A 24,097-nucleotide genomic window follows, 5' to 3' on the forward strand; every position below is an offset into this window, starting at 1 on the left:
AAGCTCAATTTCCAAGTTAGTGCTGTCACCTTGTCTCCATGCAGGGCAGCTACACTCCTGTGAACTATGGTTACAATGACAGAAAACACATATGTTACTAATAACCAGCTGGACTTTTTTCTATACCTGAAACAGGCATCTCCTTATCAAAACTGTATTGTACTACTGAGGAACTTGAATTTTCTGGAAGCCTTCAACAAGAAACTATTTTCTCTTTGCCAGTGAAACTGAATTTTCCACCTCTACTTTGCCTTTGTGAAAATGCTGAAGTCAGACTTGAGCTACATCATTTGGGTTAGCACTGCCACTCCAAATTTGTCAGCACTTTGATTGTACTGGTCAGCAAAACCAGACCACTAAGAGCTATCAGCATCAGCCAAAATAAGCCTAAGTTCCTTTGTTTCAACACAGGCTACCCACAAAAATTATTTCATTTTTTAATTACCAGCTGCTGTCTGAGGCACGCAACAGATTTCTGCCTCTGCTGTGAGGTTTATCATTTGGGTGCAGAAATGGAGTGTATCAATCACATTGGGCAATTCTGTGGTGTCCCGTGCTGCCAGCCAGCTGTTGCAGAATGCTCAGTGAGGTTCCCCAGAAGGTGTTGGGGTGTTACACAAGGCTGAATGGGGCTGATGAGCAGGTGTGTTTCAAATGATGCAGCAATACTTTTGAGATGTCAGAACCCTGTCACCTCCTGTGCAGTTTGCTGAAGGAGCTTGCTCAGGATATTTGATAAATCAGGTGTCTGCCTTCTCAAAAGTACCCTTTATTTATCATCTCCCCATGAGCAGGGTGGGACCAGAAACCACCTTCAGCAGGAAATTCATCCTTCTTTTCCCTTTAAGGAAACTTCTTGGCAAGATTCCCTTCTTGAGCAAGAAGGGGCTTCCCTCTCCTGTGCTCCCCTGGAGATATAAAAAAAGCCCCAGGTACTTCTACACAGTTTGGAAATATCTGTAACTGGTAATTACAACATCTTGAACATCCTCCATAAACCATGCATGGCTCTCTGCCCCAGAGTTGCACAAATTAAGGAGACTCTATTCCATTGCCTTTCTTACAGTCAGGAACTGAAGCAAAATAAATGTAAATATTTTCCTCAGGATCACAAAAACCTGGGTTTTATGGCACAAACAGGAGTGTGATCAGTGCCATGTTAGGCATCACTCCTCACAGGAAGGAAACAAAGTCCTGTTGGACTCAGGGCTTCTTTAAAGCCCATCCTCTCCTACCTCCATACTTGACTGTGCTCCTTTTGCAATTCTAAAAACTCATTTGAGGTTTTTATGAATAATAAATCATATTCTTTCAAGAATACAAGTTTCATTTTGCTTAATTTTAAGCTATAGATTTCTGTGTTCTGACATTACAGGGTTGGACAAACTGTGACAGTCCATTCAGGCTGCTGACAATGTTGTACAGCTGATTAGACCACTTAAAACTGCATTTTCTCACCCAACTTTTTCAGCTAAAACTAGAACATTGCATTAATTTCTTCCCCTTGTCTTGTCATATGCTATTTCTTGAGTTAGTTTTTATTCTTCGGTATAGTAGACATCAACACTGCCCTTCTTTTGCTAATATATTTTTAGACAGAACAGGAGAGATTTATTTTTATGAAATAAAGGTGAAAAAACCCACACTGACAGCACCTGTGTGTTGCTGGTGGCAAATAATCTCCCTTCTTTTTTCTTGTCTATAAAAATTTTAAATTCTTCCTACTATGAAATTTTTGGATACTATCTCTTCATATTAATGGTGCTAGTCCAAATAATGCAAGGGTTTGATATTTCATGAGAAAACCTGCCTTTGACAAATCTCTGGACAGGCAATTCTTTCATATCTTTAAAATAAGGTAAGCCATCTTTTCAGAACAATTTAAATTGAATCTTTAAAATGTCGAGTGAGACACACCACTCCATATGTTTGGCTGTCATGTGGAAAGGTAGTGCTTTTTAATATCAAACATGCCTCATTTCTGCAGGGATTTAAAGGACATACTATGATTTGCATTCTGTCTTTCACATCATTTAAATATTGTGCCAAATTATAAGTGCTTCAGAATTACAATACAAATTTAATTTTATACTCCTTAAACATGTGTTCACTACAAAAATTATGCCAAAGGTAAATTGATAAGAAAGCCATTATGAAGCTTTCAGCCTCAGCCACTTTGCTCTCTCATGGCACTCTTTTGACAATGGGGTAACATAAAACAACTACACAAACCTCTCAAGCCTTTTCTGGAAAAGGGGACAGCAACAATTAGCAATCCAAAATATGAACTATCTGGTCCACTCACATTATCTTTATGTACTTTATATGTGACAGAAAAACAATTTTGGAAGAAAACACATTTGTCATAAAGGCATATGTGCGGGTGTGCTGAGGAGACAACAAGGGCCATTTTTGTCAGAATTCTCTGATAACAAAAATAAAATACTCTACTGCATAGCACAGTAGTTTCTCTTCTTTCCAAAATCACAGCCTATCAAAATGACCCTCCTAAATGTTTGTGAGCCCAGAATTAATATAACAACAATAACAGAAATTAACTAACTGGAATAATAGACAGAGACTTCAGCATTCAGATTGGGCAGTTTCTCTTCCTACTTTTGATCCTATCTTAATATGTGACTTTTTAGATTTTTTTCATGCTACTGTAATCCACGACAATACACTGATAAAATCCTTGCAAAATAACCAAAAATTTGCAGGAATAAGCCTTCCAAGATCTTCTGGTCTTTCATCTTTGTTTTGGTTTTTTTTTTTTCCTACAGTATGTTCCAATCCTCAAATATCTGTCATACAGAAGATCTAAAAAACCAAGATTTGGAAGGTAATTTTTCTGAGAATTTAATGCAGTATTCAGGGTATTTTGTGAAGGCCCTGGGTCTCACAGTTGTTTGACAGGCTGCTGGGACAGAAGCAAAACCAAAAATCTTTGCACATGCCCAACATTTATTTGAGTTATTCTTCCATAACCAAAGCTGACTGCAGTTGGAATTGCCACTAAACAACTGGCCTATCTCTGACCTATCAGTAAATCTATCTGGGTGGAGTCTCTACAAAACCTGGGGCTTTCCTATTGTCCTTTTGTCATTACACAGTATCAGGGACTTTGTCATTTCAAGTGTGCTCCAAGCTGCTTTAAGCTGCTCTGTTTCCAGTAATCAGGGAGCAGAAGTTGATAGCATGCCCAAATCTATTCCTGTGGCATATTTCCAGGGCAAAACAGAGCCAATAACCTTTATCTTCAAATATCAAGGATATAAAAATTTTCCAGAAAGAACATGCCTCATCACCAGCCCTTGCACAAACAGAGCACGCCCACGTTGCTGTGCGAGGAGCACAAACCTCTCCCAGCTGCCACAAGGGTCTTGCAACACAGGAAGCATAAGCAATATGTGAAAATACAGGCTGGCAGTGCTGTCATCCCAGTGTTTTTTTCCTTTTTTTGTGACACTAGGAAAGCTTGGGGCCAAGTGTTGATGTTCAGAGCTCCAGAGGATTAGCTTTGTTCTGAGCCACTGGGCTGTGGGTGAGCTGCTCAGAGCTATGCTTCTATCAAAATGCATATTCAAGATTTGCATCTACCTTCAATTTCCAAGGCAAATCTATAGTTATTCCCTTTATCTCACCTGATTTGTTCAAATAAGTTCAATACTCCAGCATTAATAGGAGATAAAGCATTCAGAATAATGAACCTCTTCCCTTTAATTCTGCCCATTACTTGTGAAGAAAATCTGGCTGTCCCTAAGGTCTCCCCTCTGCCTTGGGTTACTTTCATCATCTGCCTCTAAAACTCCCTTTTCTAGTGCTATTTGCTTCAAATACTGTACTCCATAAATCTCCAGCTCACAAAACCAATAGTTAATATTAGCTTTGCTTGCTTTGAGTGATTTAATTAACAGCCAGCATGTATTATGGAAAGTCATAAATATTTATAAGTTCCAAAACATTCTTTTATTTGCTGCTGTGTGATACTGGAAAGGATACACTAAGGTAAATTGAGTTTGTCTCAATTCAATTTAAAATTTGATTTTCACTTGACCAGAAAGAAAACACTGGAGTTAAACAATAGAAATATGAAGCACATCTCTTATTCTTGGCTCTGCCACTCAAATACTGCAGGTAAGATTCTCCAATCAGCTGAGTGGTCTTTTTTATACATACTAGCAATTCTCTACAGAATGGAATACACAAAGCTGCTCCCAGACGACCTCCACCCAAGCTAAGACATTCATTAACCATCTTCAATCTAAAATTGAAATGAGAACAAAAAAAAGTTGCTTTCACAGTTTTATACACTTATCCTTCTATGAAAGCCATGGTAATTTATATATTGCTGCACTTGAAACACAGTTTCTGAGATTCCTTTGGAGAACATGATTCTCAGTGAGTGTTTTGATTCTCTTTTTCCTACCTATGTGAATGCCGCTGCTACCAAAAAGGATTTATGCCCTTGATAATTCTCAAGCTGACATTTATAAAACCACTGGATGTGTTCACTTGCTCATTGTCAGAGGCAGCTGCAAAAGCCAGACTTTTCCTCCTGTCTACTAAAATCTGTTTTAAGACATAGAAACAGGCCCAGAAAAAATTACCACTCCTAAAAGGAGCTACACCTCAAAAGCCTACAATATGGGTTAGAAATTACTTTTTCTATTAATTCTGATTTGTTGTAGTAGCCTACATTAATTTAATCACACCAGTGTGATTAAAAATACTCTGAAATACACAGACAGTGAAACTCAGTGGCACTGTTTCAGCACTCACACACCAAGACTGACTCTGTGGAAAGAACAGCAAAATATTTGAGCATATCCAGAAATCCTGGTCCCCTTAAAAATGTTTCAAAGGGGTCTGATTGCCACACAAAGATGTCCATCAGATTCTGAAGGTGTCTCATCATAAACAGAGGCACCAGTTTCAGTGGCTGCTTTGCATTTGAGTTCCATGCCAGAATTTTGACAAGAGGCACATGAGGGCACATGGCATTCCTTATCTCTTCTCCTTGGCTCCCCAGCTCCCTATCCCAGACTTATCTAATGAGCTGCATTGTTCTGAGCACAACAATTAATGTGTCCCATGCCTGCTGCCAAACCTGCCTCTTCCAGTCAATGAAGGTAGACTCGAGGGTCAAGAATTTCTTATTATCTGGATCTCTTCTGTCTTATCTGAAATTACACACACGTTGTCAGTGTAAGCAGAAATTAAATATGGGATGCAGTCCCTTACTGGCCAGTGCTCCCTCCACATTCCTCTCAGAGTTCCTTCTAATGATTATTTTCATGTATGGCACTGCCTTGCACCACTCTACCAAGAACCAGACCCAGACCCAAACACTCCTGTAGGTGCCCTGAGCCACAGGGACTGACAGACACTCCTGACTCAGTTTTTCCAATGCCTGGCAGGCTGGTTGCCTTACATACAATTCAGTATATGGAGAAACATTGTTTTTGGGGGTGTAATTTCTGAAATATCTTCTTTCAGGCAATGCACATATCTCAGGACCACAAATTGGCTCCTTATGTGAACCACAGACCCAGCCCAAGTGACTTCCTGCCCTCAGGCACTTGCACCACTCCCTGTTAAGGGTGACAGTCCTTCCTACCCAGGTGATTATGGCAGCACTCATCCTGCAGACAGCACTATGGGGACTTGAGGCCTGCTCAGGAACTGAAAGAACCGGGTTCTGACATGGCTGTGACTCACAATCTGCAGAGCACAGAAGAGAATCTGGGATTTACATGATGGACAAGGCATGAAAAGATGAATGACATGATTATCATCACCCTATCCTTCTCCTGGAACAACTCTGAATGAAAGTGCTTGTGGTTTCTCTGATCTAGGTGGATCACAATAATGTCAGTTTACACCAGTTATATCCAGAGTATGCCAGCTGATAAGAGAGCATGGTACAGAGACACCTAAAGTGTAAATCCCACATGGCCTAAGAGGACAAAATGGTAGTGGGTACACAGAGCTTGAGGAACTGCACTAGTAAAAACTCAGATACTCGTATTACCCCTAAGTTGTGTTACTATTTTCCCTATTCCTTTCTTTTAAAAGAAGCTAGTCTTCCCTTGATTAAAAAAAAAAATTAAACATACAAGGAGGTTTGATTGTATGAAAATGTACCAGGGTTTGCTTTGACAAGGCATGCTCACCAGGCAGCTACCCAAAAGGCAGCTGGTGGCTGCTGGGGGGGACACAGAGGAAGGAAATAAAGCTCCTTCTCTGAGCTGCCCAGCAGTGGAGGGTCAGTCACTACCTGCATCACCAGCTCACAACAAGCAGGTATCTCAGGACAGAATTCCATGCTGGATCAATGTCACACACAGCAACCCCTCTGAGGGGCTCAAACAGCCTCACTCTGCTTGTCTTCAAACTAACAAAACTTCAGGAGGGGAAAACCTTGCTGAATTACACACAAGGAGAGAAAAGGAAAGGCAACACCTGTTCTAGCCAGCACTGAGGGGATCACTCTTCCAGAGGCTCTCACTCACCCACCCCAAACCTGTAATTAGACACCGTGTGGGCAGGCCTGCACCTCCTGTCGTGGCACTGATTCCAAGTGAAAAAGGCCAGCAGCCGCCAGGATTTGACAGGGAGCGGGCTGAACAGAGCCTGCCAAGCACCAACCCCTTCTGCATTCACAGTGGTAAGTGATGAAAAATCGCTGGGCTTTGGGGGTGAGTGTCTGTACAAGCTCTAGGTCAGGATTTCAAGGATTCCGGAGCTTAAAAATAGCCAGGCTGAATGGCGTGGGCCGGGTGAACATGCAAAAAGCAAACAGCAGCACTCGGGGACCTGGGTAGCAGCTAGGAGGCTTAAAACTTTTCAATTCCAGGAAATCCCAGTAGGGGATGAGAATTTCTGGGCTGTGACAATGCAGTGCAGCTAGGAAAACAGGGTGGGTTCAGTGGGGCTAAGGTAATCTGAGACTCAATATATCCCTGTTTTTAAAGGAAGAACAAAATGACAGTATTTGCAGCTGGTGGCTGGATTTCTTTCATTTTTAAGGGAAAATGCATTCAAGTAACAACAGAAATTAAAAAGGAGGATGAAACAGACTACCTATTTAAGGATTATTAGGAGCACTGAAAATTTAAAGGGAGAATGGAAATGGGGAAGAATTCTAGAGCTGTTTTGTGGAAGAATGTGAAAAATTAGACTTTTTTTGGTAGACTGCTGTGCACAGGGGAACTTGAACTAGTCATTGACAAGGGTTATTCTGCGCTTCAAAAATGGACAACAAAAGGACAGCAGTGTTGGTCTTGGAGCTGACTAAGTTTAAAAGCAGCCTAATCATGGAGATGGACAGTGGAGATCACCCAGGGAGGACAGACTGGTGGCCAGGTGGTGGCTGAAGGCTCCCTGGCTACACAGAATTGGCACAGCCACTTCCCCAAACTGAATCACTTTTGTTGTTGGTTTGTTTTGGGGTTTTTATGATGCTTGTAGTTAGATTAAATTATCATAATTGCCTCTGTAAACTTGAATGTATGAATACCATGTAAGGTCAAGGTGAGAACCCTATTATTTAGGAAATCTGAACAAATTCTGCACAGTAGGAAGCCAGACTTGTTATTAAATATGTTTTCTTCACTGTTATCCTACAATTTCTTCAGGTTGTTCACGCGTTCTAAGCAACTGACCTAAACAACTTAAATCTTACTGCACCCTCCAACATACCTACCTAACCTTTTATTGGAGCTCTTCCCACATTAAATGCCTCAAGAAAATAATTTGCATCACTATTCTGAGTCATTCAGGTCAATGTCCTAGTCCACTGTTTCAGATTCAGTTTAAGAGGTCAATTGGCACTCAGAAAAATCTCCTACCCAGAGCAGACAATGTGTGTGAGCCCTGCCTTGCCATGGTTACTACTTTGTATTGGGTGCTTTGGAGGAAAAAAAAATCTGCAAAAGGTTCTGCACATCTTTGCTCTGCTACAAAATTGATTTCTCTAATATTAAATCTGTGGCTTCAATTAAGGCCAGTACCCTCCTGCAGAACTTCACTGTACCTAAAACTGGTGAGCAAGCAGGAAAGGAGGCTGACCAATGCCAAGATGATTTTTACTTGTTTTTGCTCATTTGTACTGAAGCACTGTCAGAACCTTCATCCAGAACCCTGCATTGAGTCCATGGGGAGTAGCTGGAGATGAAATTAAGTCTTTAACAATTATGCCAATGACTCTGCTACCTGAGTTATCCCACCATACCACCAGCATTTTCCTCAGTACTCTGCACACCAGTTTTGAGTATTTGATAGTTATTTCATAGTCTGCTCAAGCAGTGTGCCTGAGCCACTGACTGTGGGCTGTGCCTAGGAAAAATTGTATTCCTTCTGTGCTTGTATAGAGTGGGCTGAACAACAAAATTACATTCAAATAAACAACTAAAAATCATATTGTACTTTCAGGTATTCACATATGTAATAAAGGATAAATATGTACATGATAACCATTATGATGCCTAAAGATACTATTGTAATTTTTTTTCATTTTCTTTCTTTTACCATTTAAAGTAATGTTCAATACTTGGGTGTGGAAGTAGTTCTCTAAATGCCTCACATTCAAAGCCATGCCAGTATTTGCTGGGAGAACAAGGAATTTAACCTACAACTCCTATATCCAAAGCATATATGTTAAACTCTGGGTGGGTTCTCCTCCTTTGTATTGATTTACAATTTTAACTGAACACTGAGCCAAGCTGCTGAAAAATAAAAAATACTTAAATAAAACAATGGAAAGACAGAACTGCAAAAATATCCTCTGTTTAAGGACAATGCCAGTGCAGGGAATATAGGAAGCATGGTTGCAGTGGTAAGGCAAGAAAAAAATTGAGAAAAAAGAAATCACATATCAAAAGGACCTGAAAGGAGGTAGAGAACTTAAACTTCAGTATTGAAGGGGATAAAGCAGACCTGAAAGCTGGAAAGCAGTATTCTCCCAATTTTATGTGTGGAAACAAAGAGTAACAAGTTCCTTGGCACTTCAAAAGTCACTACTAATACATTAGCAAGACTTTAAAGGTCTTTGCAGTTACAGCTTCCTCAAATGTTCACCTCAGATCTGCAAACATGATATGCAGCGTGACAGCATTTAATTTAATCCCCAAACACCTAAAACAATCCTCCATCCAAAACCTGTACATTTTTACTACACTTTAGCCTAGATGTCAGCATTTTTCCAGTCTGAGCTCGTGTCCAGTGAATATCAGTGCTGAAAGCTGGCATTCAGTGTAATGCCAGAAACTGATTCCTCTAAAAGCTTTGTCAGTGATGGCCCAGCATGAGCAGTGAGTAAAGAAACCCCTGAAGCTAAAAAGCTAAAAAACCAGAATCACACCTTGATGGTGGTAAGCTCTGAGATATGATCTGATAATGATATCATATATGACATTATATGGTATATGACATGATGGTTCACAGCAGCAAGAACTGTATTTGTAAACCCAGGAGCTGCCTTCTAGTTCTTCCAACTAAAGCCTGAAATGCGATAATTACTCAATTTTTAATCTACTTAATCCATGCGTTTAATTTTAATCTACTTAACTGTTGTAGTATTGCATGTTTATAATTTTACTTTCTTAATCAAAATATCAAGTGGCAGAGATCTTCCTAAAATCCAAGTATCATGTGGCTTAAAATGTTGATCTTCTAAGGCTGTCAGTTCGTTTGTCATGTCATTGAAGTGAATTCAATTATACAGCTTAATCTTCACAATTTTTCTTTCATGAATGACTGGAGAAACTCTCCTGTGGAGAATTTCTTTACTCTTCCTCAGGTTGATGTTGGACTGAAGTTCCACAGGTCTGAAATTCCTCAGGTCATTCATCCTAATTTTTTACCTAATATCATATTAATTTCCTTCAAAATATATATCTGGACTTTTCCTACAGATCAATAACTTTTCTAAAAAAATACCAATAGTTTTTTTGATAGTTTCTTTTTTTTAAAGAATCTCAGCTATGAGTTACTGAAGTCCAGTGATTTTTGAATTTCCAGCTCCAACAGCTCTACATCAGATCTAAAACAATTGTCTGAACAGAGAATCACTGTGAATTCTTTTTTTCCCTGCTGTGAATTTCACCTGGTTTTGGTAAAGATAGACAAAAAAAAAATGTATCTTCTTAATTCTTTCATGCATCAAATATTTTTCCTTAATTCCAATGCCCATAAATTATACATGTTGACGTTGTTATTTTCCCTATGAAATCTGTGTATCTTTTAGCCATTAATTCCCAGCTACCAATATTACTAATTTTTTCCCCCCTGTTTTCTTCTAATTTCTTCCACTTTACCAAGTTACCCATAGGTTTTTAATTTATTTTCTATTGCTTTCTTTTTTCAGCATAGATCTCTCCAATTTCCATTAAAGAAAACAGCAGCCATTTTTGTATCCTGGTACTGCCCACCAGAAAAAGAGTGTTATAAGAGAATGGTGAGTAAAATTCTTAGCAATTCAATACATAACAAATGTTGTTTAAAATGTTAAAAAAAAATCTGTGTATGGCAGTGAAATCATTGGGTTAAAATGCTGATAAAGAGAACTCCTGAGATTTGGCCTTGCTTCTCATTAAGGCTGTGTGTGCCTGCTTGTGTGCATGTCCTCAGAAAGGTGTGTGGGTACATGTGTGGGACTTAGAAATGCACTGCAGACACTCATTATGCAGACTTTCTCATATCTCCCCAGCCCCTGCTGTGGCCCATGAGTCACTGATTGAGCAACAGTGTCCTGAAGGTGACTTGATGTCCTGTTCTGAGGAGCCACCACTGCTCCAGTGCAGCTTTTATACAATAGGATGGCAGGCTAGGAATATTTGCACTTTTTTTTTTTTCTAGGCTGAACATCAATTTAAGAATCTTTAGTGCAGGTTTTGCATGTGTTCTGTGCATTGAGGTGCTGCCTGAGCTCAGCACAGAGCAGCCTCCTGCCAGCAGCCCTGGGTAGGCTGAGCTCTCATTCACAAACAAGTCCTTCCAGTTCCTCTTGTTCAGCACTACGCCTCCCAAGTGCCCAGTGGAAGAATTTTCAAATTGCATGCTGCCTGAACTCTTTTTGCATAGTTTTTTAACCTCTTTGCAATCTTTTCGTCATTAACATGGACTGATACAGAAAGGCTTCCCACTAAAAGAATTGTATTCTACCCAAACTACAACTCTCTTAATTACAGAATGTATCAACATCCCATAATTGATAAAATTTCTGCTACTCCTTTTATTTCCCTGGCCACATGTTCATTTCTATTTTCTGTCTTCAAAGGAAGATCCTTTGAAGGAAATTACTGACCACTTTTATTTTGCAATGACCTCCCACATCTCATTAAATCACTTGCCTTTCAGATTTTGGGTCTGCAAAGAAATTCTACTCTCCTTCCTGCTGTAGTGTTCCTGACAGGGACTGTCCATCTCCTGGGTGGGAGGGCTGCCCATTAATATTAAGATATCCTGTGGAACTCTCCAGTTCATTTGATGAGCCACATCAGCTGTGATTTTCCTGCCCTGTCATCAGGTTCTCATCAGGATGATGGGCACTGTGACAGACATTGCAGCTGCATGGAGCTGCTCCTTTTGGCTAACAGCTGGGACCTCTCTGTTCCTGCCCTTCACCAGCTGCTTAGAATAGCTCCTGATCCTTTTCCCTCCTATTTTACTGCCAGACTTCCTCTCTGCTTTCCACTCTCCTCTCTGGTAACTACATCAATACATGAGGTTTAGGATCAGAACTGTATTTCTGAGGAAATTTCATGATTCCTCTCAGCTCTGCACTTTGCAGCTCCTGCTCACTGCTGAGATATTCATCCTCACTCCTCTGCCCTAACACACAAACAAAACAAGCTCTTACCAAACAGGGACTTCAGAGTTTATTAGAGAGTGCTCTGACCTATCCTGTTTGGCTTTGTTAGCAAACCATGTTATTACAGCCAGGTAATCCCACTTCCATCAAAAACAAGCACAGAGGTGGATCACACCTTCCTCCTGTTGACACGTGTCACACAGGCTTCAAGGACAAATCCTGTGAAATTACCAATTGTTTCTTCTTTGTTTCTGAAAGCATTTTGTAGTGTCAGGGACCTCTGGGGTGTTGTGTTTCTGGCTTTCTCACATCTGTAAAAACATCCCTGGGAGAGTGCTATGCACATAGTGAGATTATAACTACTGAATTTACCACTTTTTCTTAATATTTCTAATGAGCTATCCCAGTGGCTAGGGGTGACAACTTTTTGGTTTAAAAGTAAAGCAGTATGTTGGAAATGGGATGTGGGTGCCATAGGAACCTAAAAGGAAATTGAGAACAGTGACTGAGGCAAACAAGAGGGGAGGAGGTGAAATTAATGGAAGTTCTGCCACGGAAAAGCCCAGTAAGGAAAGTGTAGAGGAATGGAATCTGATCAGAGTTTTTCTTGCAGTGTGGAGCCTAAGCTTCCAAGAGTGCAGACCTCACCAAGTTATTTGCACCATTGTGCTCGTTGTACCCCACCTCTCACCTCTCCCACCACAGCTGGAAAAAAGATCAGGAAGCTGTGATCTGATTGACTCCAGCAGCAGCCAGCATGCAGTATTGTCTGTGCAAGAAATGCAGTGAGCAGCAAATCTGAGTGGTGGGGAAGGATCCCTCTGTTACTCCTGTGCTGAGAATGACACAGGAACAGGTGGGAGGCACTATTGTAGAAAGAGTAAAGAAGGTTTATTAAAGAGAACTGCGTGGTTTTTATAGAGTGATATGATAGATTCAATTTGATTGGCTAACTAACAAAAACACCTTCTTCACACACTGTCCTTGAGAAGAATAGACAGACAAGGTAGAAAAACCACTTGCACATTGTTTATACTTAACAAGTTATCACATCCTTACAACTCTAAAAATTTTCACAAGCCGCTGTGAGAAACACTTGCTGTTTCACTGTCTCTGTCCCATGGCATCCACATCCCTTCCCTCATCCTGCTGGGAACACTGCCCCTCAGGCAGCCCAGGATGTGTGGGGCACATTGTTTCACGGTCAGTTGGTGTCTGCCAGGACGCCCAGGCCTCCTTCTGGCTGATGTGCACAGACCAATGCGTGAGGTTATTCCTCTTCAGGTGAAGGTCTTTGCATTTCTCTTTGTATTATACTCTTTTTTAAAGGACAAAACACTCAAAACAAGCTGCTTAACCCATGTATTCAATTTGCTTTAGGTTGTTGGAATGTGGATTGTTGCACTTTATCTCCTTGGCACAGTAGCAGGTGAGAAATTGTATCTTTAAATACTGCCACTATAAAGTGAATTCAGATGAAGTGGTACATAGCAGATGATAACTGTTATTTTCCTTTACATTGAAATTGTAGTATGATTTGTGGGTCATGGTAGGGCAATGTCTGTTACAGTGCATGGAACTAATGCTAAAAGGCTCTGCTATGTTTAAAATTTATTTTTAAGACTGCAAGAGACATAACTCTGTGCTGAAAATCCACAGAGAAATTCAGAGCTGTGTGTCCTATTTCTATCAAGGCAATGCAAGATCTGTTTTTATATTGCTGCTCTATACAAAGAACTGACCAGCAGCAGGGTGCTCAGCACACCAATGCTAAAACATAAAAGTTGAGTGTAAGTGAGCACGAGACCCACTTGATCTAGAAAAAAACTGCTATATTGAAGGAAATATTCACATCAATCTTTGTACAAGGTTACCTTCATTCCCATGACAGGGACACAATGCTTTGGAGTAGAAGGTATGCAGGAGAAACTCTAGCAAGCATTTCTTACTAGGCTGTTTTGAAAAAGGAACTGAACAAATCCCTTACAAGCCTAGAAAGTGGTGTCAAAACACTGTGTGGGCCTTTACTTGGTTTATCCTCCTTTACTTGGTTTATTTAGCTCTGCTTGTGTTCCTACTTGAGGCAATACACACAAAGGACATATAAATGACTTTTAAAAAATTAATTTTAAAATCAATCATAAATTTAAATCCTTAGTTTTTTGCTCTTCAAACTGCTTAATCTCAAATACATCATCAAGAAGAGAGTCATTCCTATAAACAAGTTGTTTCTTCTGCTCCAGGTAAAGAAGTTTGCTACCCCAGGCTTGGCTGTTTTACAGATGACCCACCCTGGTCTGGGGTACCAGGGAGGCTTCTGACAGGTTTGCCTGATCCCCCAGAAGAGATGAACATCAGCTTCTCTCTCTACACCAGAGAAACAGGAAACAACTCACAGGTGACATTTATTTTTGACATCAAAAGCTGACTGAACCTAAAAATGTTTGTTTAACTTGTTACAAAGTCTGTGTCAGTCACCATAGGCAAACAAGTCGAATCAGAAGTTAGTTTGAAGGTACACTAATGAATATACTTTGGGGTAAAACACAAAAAAAAAAAATGTTATGAATGAACTGTAGGGCACAAGAAATTTCCTGATATTTTCCTGAAATTTAGGGTATAGGTTATGGGAGACTACCTTTTGCATGTATTTAAGTCTCTGAGGAAGGTTGGAGCTCATGGGATACACTCAGCAGCAGGTTGCTCAGCACTTCTGGTGCAGATAAAATAAATCAAAATACAGCTTCCACTACTTCCCATTAAACTTTAGCATATCTATGATCTAGGACACAGCCCTTCCACACCCAAACTCCCCGAGCTCACATCACAGCCCCTGTATTTGTCTGAAAACAATACAGACAGATAACATTCTCAAGAAAAAATAGATAATTAAGTAGCTTGCAGCAGTGTGTGAAGATCAGCCCCACCCCTGCTGCTTGCATGAATCTCTTCCAGCTTTTCTGGAGTGGCTAATGAGGAAAACAGGCTGCAGCTTGGAAACAGAGCAGCACTGAAGCCAAAGGTCAGGGCAGCAAAGGACAAGCTGGAGCAGGAATTGTGGAGCTGGTGGGCTGCTCCCTGCAGAAACTCACCACCTCAGGCCAAGAGACACCCTGTGGCCATGTGGCACTTTTAGGTTGCTTCACATCCTGCAAAAGAGTGTCCTTCATGCAGAGTGATGGGAGCAGCAAAAACCACAAGAGCTCAGTTTCTGTGGAAACCATAGTGGAAGTGAGAAAGACGAGATTTTTGATCCCTGAGTTCCAAAAACCACAGACTTTGTCCTGTCAAAGTAGAGTCCCTTAGTCCTGAGGCTATGACCTAGCTGACTTTTTTTAATGTTTGAAAGTAGGAACAGATAAAACCCTTTTTTTTTTTTTTAACCTATAGGTGATCTCAGCGATAAACTCCTCGACCATCCAGAAGTCACATTTTTCCTCACATAGGAAAACCTCCTTCATCATTCATGGATTTGGCAGCACTGGAAAAACAGGCTGGGTGGTAGAAATGTGCTTGGTATGAGACAGTATCCTCTGGTTCCCATCATCTCTCTTGGTATCCTTTAGGCATTAATGCCCACCATGCATTTTACAGTTCTTTAGGCAGTAGAAGATACAAGCCAAGAATTAAATTTCACACACACCAGTGTTCCTACTCAGGAAGGTGCAGCATATCAAGGTCCCTTGGTCCTCTGTGGCGCAGTTTTTCTCTAGAGTTCCCATTTGCAAACCCTGCAGATCAGATCAAGGCAATATCTGAGCAGAGCTGTCCCCAGCCTCTCACCCATGTGCAGACATGGGGTTAGACACCAAACCACAGCTGCTCCCAGGAGCAGAAACTTCCCTCAGTCCAAGGGCCCTCCTGACTGTAAAGCTCAAGTTTCAGTCTATAAATACAACCCTGGCTCACCACTATTTGTTCTTAGAGAAAAACAAAACCAACACAAACAACAACAAAACCCAAACAAACAAACGTAAGAATACCACCAAAATTTTTGCTTTTTGTTTGGTTACAGAGTCCGATGGAAAAAACATTTCAAATATGAAATGTGGAAGCTCCCACAAAACCAGCAGTGTACCTTGGCTCTGGCAGACAAGCAAGATCTGCTCTACCTGCTGCTGCTTCTGTGCTGGCAGGGAAAAGGCCAAGCTGGGAAAAGACACCACTGGATTTTAAGTCACAAATTGACAGCACTACTTCTGTTCACAAATCTATGAACACTTTTAATCTGAAGTACTAAATTTCCTTTTTCTCTTTTTTTTCCAATTGAAAAGAAACAGCAATTCTTTCTGGCTCTCTACACTACAAACTTATGGTCCCCACAGGAGAGGAATGAGTCCAGGATCCATTACAGTTTCACTTCTGTTTTCCTTGCCATTCACCTTTGGCTGGTTTTCATGGATTGATTTTTGTTACCACTCCTTGTTCTATCTCAAACCCTAAGTGAACCTTATTCACAGAAAACTGTAACTGCAGACTAACATGATTCTTCCACTGGAAAAATCACTATCTCTGCAGGACTGTGCCCAGTACCAAATTGACCAATGCTTGCTTTGATGAAATAGAATCTTTCTTCTCTCCTCCAAATTCTTTTGAGTCTGACATGACTTTGACAGTTTTAATCCCAGTTGGTAAATAAAACAGTATACTTCTTATACAATTTAGTTAAACTACCAATGTCCCTCAGAGAAAGCCACAATACTGTACATAGAATCTACTGTGCAGCTGTATGGCATTTCAGAAGCATTTCAAATATAGAAATTGTTTATAAAGTAAAATATTTTTATTACACTTTTCATAATTGATATTTTTTGAGGAATGGCTTGTTGCATTGTGTCTTGTAAGATCTGTTTCAGTGTGGTACAGGCTACAGTGAAGAGTCCCTTTTAGTAAAGAATGAGAAACTTATGTTACATTTTAATCCTTAGTCCAGTTGAAGTTGAATCTCTGATTGCTATTTTGTTTCTTTGAATACTTTGCTTTGTGCGTTCCCACGTCAGCTGTTACTGGAGGTGGAAAACATCAACTGCATTGCTGTGGATTGGAAAGAGGGAGCAAAAGGCACCTACGTCAGTGCAGTGAACAACATCCGTGTGCTGGGGGCTGAGGTTGCTTATTTCATAACAGCTCTGCAGGTAAAGGACCCTTCACCTTTATTATTTCATAACAGCTCTGCAGGTAAAGGACCCTGCTGCCATTCCCTGCTTCAGCTCCTGCCATTTCTCAGTGCAGTGCTGGGGCTGTGGCACCGCTGCCCGGGGTTTGCACCTTGGCCAGTACGGTCAGGCAGGGCTGTACAGCTGAGATCCAGATAATTATACTAATTATCAGCCCTGTGAGGACTCCTCACAGCCTCAAAGGACTCAGATGAAGCTGAGACCGAGGAGATGTGCCTATTAATTAGAGACAGTAGGTGGCAACATCTCCATATGATGTTACGGGCAAGCCAGCATTCCGCGGAAATGAGGCGAGTTCAGTGCTAACCTGTTTCCCAGCATTATATACCTGTGCCAGAAGTGCATTAATATCTCAGCTTAGCACCACCAAAACAGGCTGCCTTACTTAATAATTCCATGTTTGCTGTCTGCAGGCACCATAAACTGTGCAGCTGCCTCCTGGCTGTGAGCCCTGTGAGTTCCCAAAGGCAGGTGTTCACTTTTGCACACAGAGTGCAGAACTGCTCACTTGCAAGGTTTGTGCAGCAGCATTTCCCACTGATTTCAGAAAGACTGTGGGGTACTTGGAGCAGCTGAAAATCAGAATCTTGCCTGGCACTGGACTTGACCCTGGCCAGGAGTTGTTCATCTTAAAGTGTGCAGCAAGAGGAAGTTCAGAGCCCGTGAGGCAAAGTGCCAACCTTGCAAGAACCTGAGGCTCAAAGAACACTTTACCAAAATCTACTGTTCTTTCCCAGGAAAATCATGTGTAGCCTCACACATTTGGCTTCTGGATCTTTCTCATCTATGTCTAAATATCAGGTCATTTGAAGATGTGTTCAGTTCCTTATTTACTGTGTTTACATGTTTCTGCATCATGTGCAGTCTAGGGCACCCTTTCTTCCCTTACAAAAATGCATAAATGATGCTTAGACTTCCTTTTCTTTTCCCTAATTTAAAAATGTCTGGAGTTTCATTGTCAGAAAGGTTCAACTGCTTTGTAAATGGAAGCACTGCAGTAAAATGTTCTCACAGGAATCTGACACCTAACAATAAAGGCAGACAGGACCATTCTCCAGATCTGCTTTAATTTTGGTACACACATTACAAAACTTAATGTAAAAACCTCAAGCATTTAGCAACTTTTTTGGTTTTGGTTGCTACAAAACTCAATGAATGTCCTTCCACCTTCAATGCAAGTATAATATCTCAGCAGTGAGATGTTTTACAGCTTGTACAACATCTTGAGACCTTGTACAGCTGACACCTGGCTAAGAGGAGAATGGATGTCACCCCACCTGAGCTTGGCAGTGAAAATCTTATTCATTATATAATCACATATTCTAAATAGACATGGAGAATAGATATGTCATTAAAAAAAGGGCTGCAAAGTAGAATAAATAAAGAAAAAAGAAAGATCATTTTTATGGAAGATGACATTAGACACTGATCCAAATGGGAAAGATGGTCCATAATTTGTCACACAGGATAATGGAATACAGCAAGCGTATGCCAACACTACAGCAGTGAACCCTTCATCACTATGCATGTAAAATTCCAGATGGGATCATTTTTCTGTCAATTCTTAGTGTAATTCAAACAGCAATTAACTCAAGGAACTCCCCCTCTGTTTGCTATGCAGAAAGTCGGCCTAGATGTTCCCAGAGGCCCATAATGTCAGACCTTCTCTTTGCTTGTTATTCAAAGCCTGTGTTCTTATCTCCTACCACCACCACCACCACTTTAATGGTCAGAAAATGTTCGGGTACTCCCCTTATGAAATCCATTTAATTGGCCACAGCCTGGGAGCACACACTGCAGGAGAGGCAGGAAGAAGGATCCGAGGCATCCGACGGATAACAGGTAATGGATAACTCTGCTCACCAAGATGCAGAGCTGGCAGCGTGTCTTTAAAGGAAAAAAAAAAAAAAAACTTGGAACACACTGGTCTGTAGACTGGAATTTAATTATTGGCAGTGCTGGAGATACCTGTGGTGAGAGCAGACCAAATTTATGCTTCTCAGAAACAGGGTAATTATTACATCTTCTTTCTGTGTTTAGGTGAAGTACTCTTTAGTGGAAGGATAAGCATAGCTAACATGTTTGTAGAATTACCATCATTCACTGGGTTGCATCAAGCCCCATACAAAGACAAAGCCACAAAAACCCTTAGTTTTCCCTATTTACAGCTTTAGAGTCCAGTGATAAGTCCATGGGTAATAAATACCCCCTTCCTAGTAATATAATATGCCATTATATAATCTATTGAAAAAATTTTATTTCTCTTGAAATAAGTTTTCAGAAAGGTTCACAAAACCATACTATTTGCTTTTTTTCTTTTTTTTTTAATCAACAAAGTGATTTTGAAACCATCATTGCAGGTAAACATGCAATTCCAGCACTATAAAAATAGCTAGGAATTCACATCAAATAGCTTGGAGTTCACATCATTATTGGGCTTGCCTTTTGCAAAACTAAACATCTGATTTCATAAGTTGGCAAAAGATATATTAATGTGTGCAACACTTCTCTCTCTCCCTCAACCTATAAATTTGGGTGGTTTTTTTTAGGTTTAGACCCTGCTGGGCCCTATTTTGAAGGTACTCCCCCCGAGGTGAGACTGGATCCTACAGATGCAAACTTTGTTGATGTTATCCACAGCAATGCTGCTCACTTCCCTGCAGCAGGTGAGTGCTCCTGTGCCAGGGGGCACCTGCAGGCATGGGCACCAAGGCACTGACACCTTCCCATGCATCTCTCAGGGTTTGGAATGTATAACACCACTGGGCACCTGGACTTTTACCCAAATGGAGGAACTGTGATGCCTGGATGCGCTGATTTGATTCCAGAGATGAAACAAAGCGATTTTGAAGCCATCATTGCAGGTAAACATGCAATTCCAACACACTTAATGTTTTACTTTTTGTTCAGTTCTGAAATGTGAATGGTGAAAACTGCCCATTGTTTGGGAGAAAACAGGAGAACAAAATTGCTTTTTGCCTTTTTACTCCTAACTTAAAAGGAAGTAAGAACCAACAAAGGCTGGAACAGAACAGTGCTCCGCAGAGAACTCTGCAGGGAAAGGAGGTGTCATACATGCCTAAGCTCTGCTTCTGTAATTTGAAATCAGATGCAGACCCCAAAAAGGCAGGAAGCAGGGGGTCTGCAGGTCCAACAACCCCAGCAGGAGGCTTTCCAAGCTGAGAAAGGCCAAATCAGCAGCATGACAGCACCACCTCTGGTTTCTTGCAGGTGCTGTGAAGGGCATTCACACCTCTAAGGCATGAATTAGGTAAAAGCACTGATTGTTCCCAGGGGCTGTACATGCCTCACCTCTGAACCTGAGACTTCTCTATTTTCAGAGATTTTGGACAGTTTAGTGGATTCTCCATGTTCTGTTAAGCCCTTAAAAGTGTAACAAATGGTATCTTGCTATGACATGTCATATATATATATATATATATGTATATATATATGTGTATATATATATATACATACATACACATATATATAATGTTTGTGTAGGTATATGTAAATATGGATGTGTGTGCATATATATATATATATATGTATATATATGTATGTATGTATATATGACTGTCTTCTTAAAGGAGACTATTACATCATAGCAAACCAGTGCACCTCACTGGAAATCTTAGGGCAATGGTACACTATTCTCCAGACAAAACACAAAAAACCAGCAATTTCTCCTGCAACAACTAGAAATTCAGACCAAAAAAGAAATTATTACAGGCCCATGCTGCTGTTCTGTTGTGTGCCTGAGCTGTTTCCATGGTGAGACAAGGACAACTCTTGCAGAAGATAAGGGGAGGTTGTTTTATCAAAGCTTGTAAACTTTAAACTTTTTTTCCAACAGATGCTACACTCTTTGGGGGGTGCCACCACTCACGCAGCCACGAGTTTTATTTTGCAAGTATCCTCTACCCCACTGGGTACCTTGCATATCCCTGTGACTCCTATGAAGCCTTTAAGAAAGTAAGTATTTCAGCCCAGGAAGGGCTGAGGTCTCTGGAGCAGCCAGCACTTGGATGCTGGTGGCTGGGGTCCCATGGAGTGGCTGGGAAGGAGGGAGCACAGCACACAGCAGTTCCACTATTCCACCCTGGAAAAGGAATCCTGAAGCATAAATGGTGTCACCAAAATACTGGGGACAGATATGAAAGCTCGTGGAATTCTCACCCCAAACCTTTCTGCAAAGGGAATGTAAGTTAGGTAGGTGTATCCTACTAATTCCTACATTTAGAGCCTCCAGACTCTCTAGTTTGCATTGGGCACTGATTAGAGCACCTAAACACATTTATGAACGTTGCTCCTTCCATTTTCCCCCATTTGTGAATGCAGGCAAGTCCCCCTTGACTAGGAGGGTAAAACTGGCCTGTATTTTGCACTAGAATCTAACTGAAAAACATTTGAGCTAACAAGTTTCAGGCTATTACCATACACAGGCTCATTATTACCAAACCTGCCCATTCTGCACCCTCTTGGGTGCAGGAGCAATTATCTAAAACAAGTTTGTCAGGTTTTGGTGTTAAGTTATGAAAACACACAGTACTGCCAAAGCTTTGCGAGATCAGAACAGCATCTGGAGCCTTAATTTCATAAGGGCTAGCATGAAAAATAACATTCCTCATTAACTGATGCTCTTATTTTCCCTAGGGAAACTGTTTCCCATGTCCACAGGAGGGATGTCCAATGATGGGGCACTATGCTGACAGATTCCCAGAAAAATTGAAGAGAGTAGACCAAAAGTATTTTTTGAATACAGCAGCAGATGAGCCTTTTGCTAGTAAGTGGGGAAGGTTTGTTGCAGTTGTTCACAAGTTTGAAAAGTGCCTTGATGTGATTTACAGCCCTGCACCTGTGCTGCTTCTATAAATAACTGCTAATAGCCTGACAGAAAATGCTACATGGCTTGTGCAATGCAGCATTCAAGCTCACCAATGATAGTCTGGATTTGTTTTTGTTTTTATTTATGCAGCTTGGAGACAAAAAGTATTTATCAAATTGTCTGGTGTAAAGAAAACGAGGGGAGACATCAACCTGGTTTACTACGACACACAGGGGAACTCAAAAGAATATGAAGTTGCCAGGTAAGCTAGATTAATATTTTTCTGCAGTATTCAATGCTGCTAGCATTAATCTACATACTTTCCACACATTTAAGCAGTGTTAAGACTCATCCTGCATTGCAGATATTCTGCTTCACATCAGATAGGAAAGAAGTTGTTACTTAAGTAAGAGCCATGAGGGCAGATGGATGGTTGTAAAAGGAAGTGGAAGGCATCTCCATTTCCATGAGTTCTGTGTTTCTGAACTCCAGGTGAGTGATCCCTGCAAACTCAGCACACAGGGGCTCTGGGGACAGCCCCAGTCTCACTCTTGCCACCTCCCCATGGCCTCCTGCCACGGGCACATTTAAAGTGTCCTGTACTGCTTTTCATCCTCTCCTCATTCAGAGCCCTGGTCCAGTGCCCTGTGCTCTTGCAAAGAACACCAAAAATGCAAATTTCTATTGTAAAAAAAGGGAAAACCTGAAAATAATGTGGAGCATGTGATTTATTTCAGCGATCTCTGAACTTAGTGATACCATTTTTAAACTTAGTGATACCATTTTTCCTTCTATGTGCAGTGGAGACCTCTCTCAAGATGATGTTTACACACAGTATCTTGATGTTGAAATCAACCCCAAAAATACTACAAAAATTGAATTTCGCTGGAATAAAGCCATATTCTCTCTGCTCTGGGCAAGACTGGGAGCAGAAACAGTCAATATAATACATGGAGCAGATGGGCATAGGTGAGTGTATCCCATTTAGAGGTCAGAAGGCAAGAGAAAAAGCCCTGTGAGAAAAGATGGAGAAATGCTCCTGAATTTGACACATGGTTTGTAATCAACAATGTGAATTTCAATAAGGAAAAATACAAGGCATTGTACTTTGGACAGAAAAAAATAAAAAAAAATGAGATGTTTGACTATGCACCAGGGAATAACTGTCTGGGAAAGAATACAGCAATGAATAATTTGAAATGTTCAGCTTTTCCACAGCAAAACAATTACAAACCAAGATAAAGCATATTAAACCTCAAATTTTACAGCTGGCCCCCAAAAGAAGGAAATTCACCTTGTTACTCTTCATAGCAGATGTTAATAACTTTGCAGCAGGCTATTAGGAAGCCTTCAGTGGGATTATGGGTTGGACTAGCAACCCTCAAGGTGACAGCTGGCACCCTTTCATTTTTCATTGGGCAAAAAGAGATAAATCTTGATTCAAGCTTTTTTTTTTCTTTTTCCTTCCCAGGTCAACCCTTTGTGGCCATGGAACTGTGGCATATGGAGAGCCTCAGTTACTTACACCTTGCTAGAGGTCCCCAAGGTCTGTACGTGGCAGCTGAGTAAACCCGGTCTTGTGCATGGAGATCTTGGCACAAAACACAATTAAAGCAACTTAAAAAAAAATAATTGTTGTTCCCTTTGGGTTTTTTTTTAGTTCTTTGCAAACACACATATCAATGTTTCTCATGTTTGAGCCACGTTTATTTTGCTTGTAACTGTGGAGCAACCAGAAATCACAGATACTAAAAATCCATTTCAAACAGTGCACAGCTTCACTCTGCCTGTTCCTCAAGGTAAGAGCTGAGTTCCACCACGCTGGCAGATAAATCTGGGATATTACCAAACACTCTCAAGGCAACACACGTCCTCAGAGCACCCCTGCAGGTCTGAAACACCTCCTTTCTGCAGCCTGTGCTGCTGTTGAGGGTTTTGCAGCCCCCACAGGAGCACTGCCCCCAGAGCATATTCTGGGATGGGGCAGGAGCAGCACAAGGAGCAGCACAAGGAGGTTCCTGCAGCAGGTGAGCACAGCCCTTTGTGCTGCACCTGCCTGAAGAGGCAGACAAGGCAACATCAGGTGCTCCACACTTGGGAAGGAACTAAACACTGAATCCCAGCTCCTGGGTGCTGTTTAATTTCAAACACAAGCATTTGCAGTACCCACTGAGAATCCTGAAGAGAAACTCTGAGTAACCAGCTTTGCAAAACCTGGGACTGACCATTTCACATTTAAAATGGCCATTCCTGCTCTGCAAAGCATGGCATGAGTGA

At 41.0% G+C, this 24,097-nt stretch overlaps 1 protein-coding gene across 1 annotated transcript; it reads left to right on the forward strand.

The window, feature by feature from the left end:
* The first annotated feature begins 13,204 nt into the window (after nt 1–13,204).
* LOC139599061 (pancreatic lipase-related protein 2-like) lies at nt 13,205–23,528 on the forward strand. Its single transcript, XM_071446024.1, has 12 exons — nt 13,205–13,244; nt 14,059–14,213; nt 15,206–15,331; nt 16,816–16,950; nt 18,726–18,834; nt 19,542–19,658; nt 19,734–19,856; nt 20,849–20,967; nt 21,649–21,778; nt 21,971–22,082; nt 22,622–22,789; nt 23,292–23,528. Exons 1-12 carry the CDS (start codon nt 13,205–13,207, stop codon nt 23,353–23,355), a joined length of 1,398 nt encoding a protein of 465 aa, XP_071302125.1. The 3' UTR covers nt 23,356–23,528.
* Nucleotides 23,529–24,097: the final 569 nt, after the last annotated feature.

This window comes from Agelaius tricolor, unplaced genomic scaffold, assembly GCF_023055355.1.
Source record: "Agelaius tricolor isolate 1412-34295 unplaced genomic scaffold, bAgeTri1.0.p SCAF_22, whole genome shotgun sequence".
Taxonomy (NCBI): domain Eukaryota; kingdom Metazoa; phylum Chordata; class Aves; order Passeriformes; family Icteridae; genus Agelaius; species Agelaius tricolor.

Bases quoted from the DNA above. Each gene is read 5' to 3' on its own strand.
- LOC139599061 (XM_071446024.1), top strand. From the start codon at position 13,205: ATGTGGATTGTTGCACTTTATCTCCTTGGCACAGTAGCAG. The intron at 15,332-16,815 runs GTATGAGACAGT...TTCCCACGTCAG, and splicing joins GGGTGGTAGAAATGTGCTTG to CTGTTACTGGAGGTGGAAAA. The intron at 16,951-18,725 runs GTAAAGGACCCT...TTTAATGGTCAG, and splicing joins ATTTCATAACAGCTCTGCAG to AAAATGTTCGGGTACTCCCC.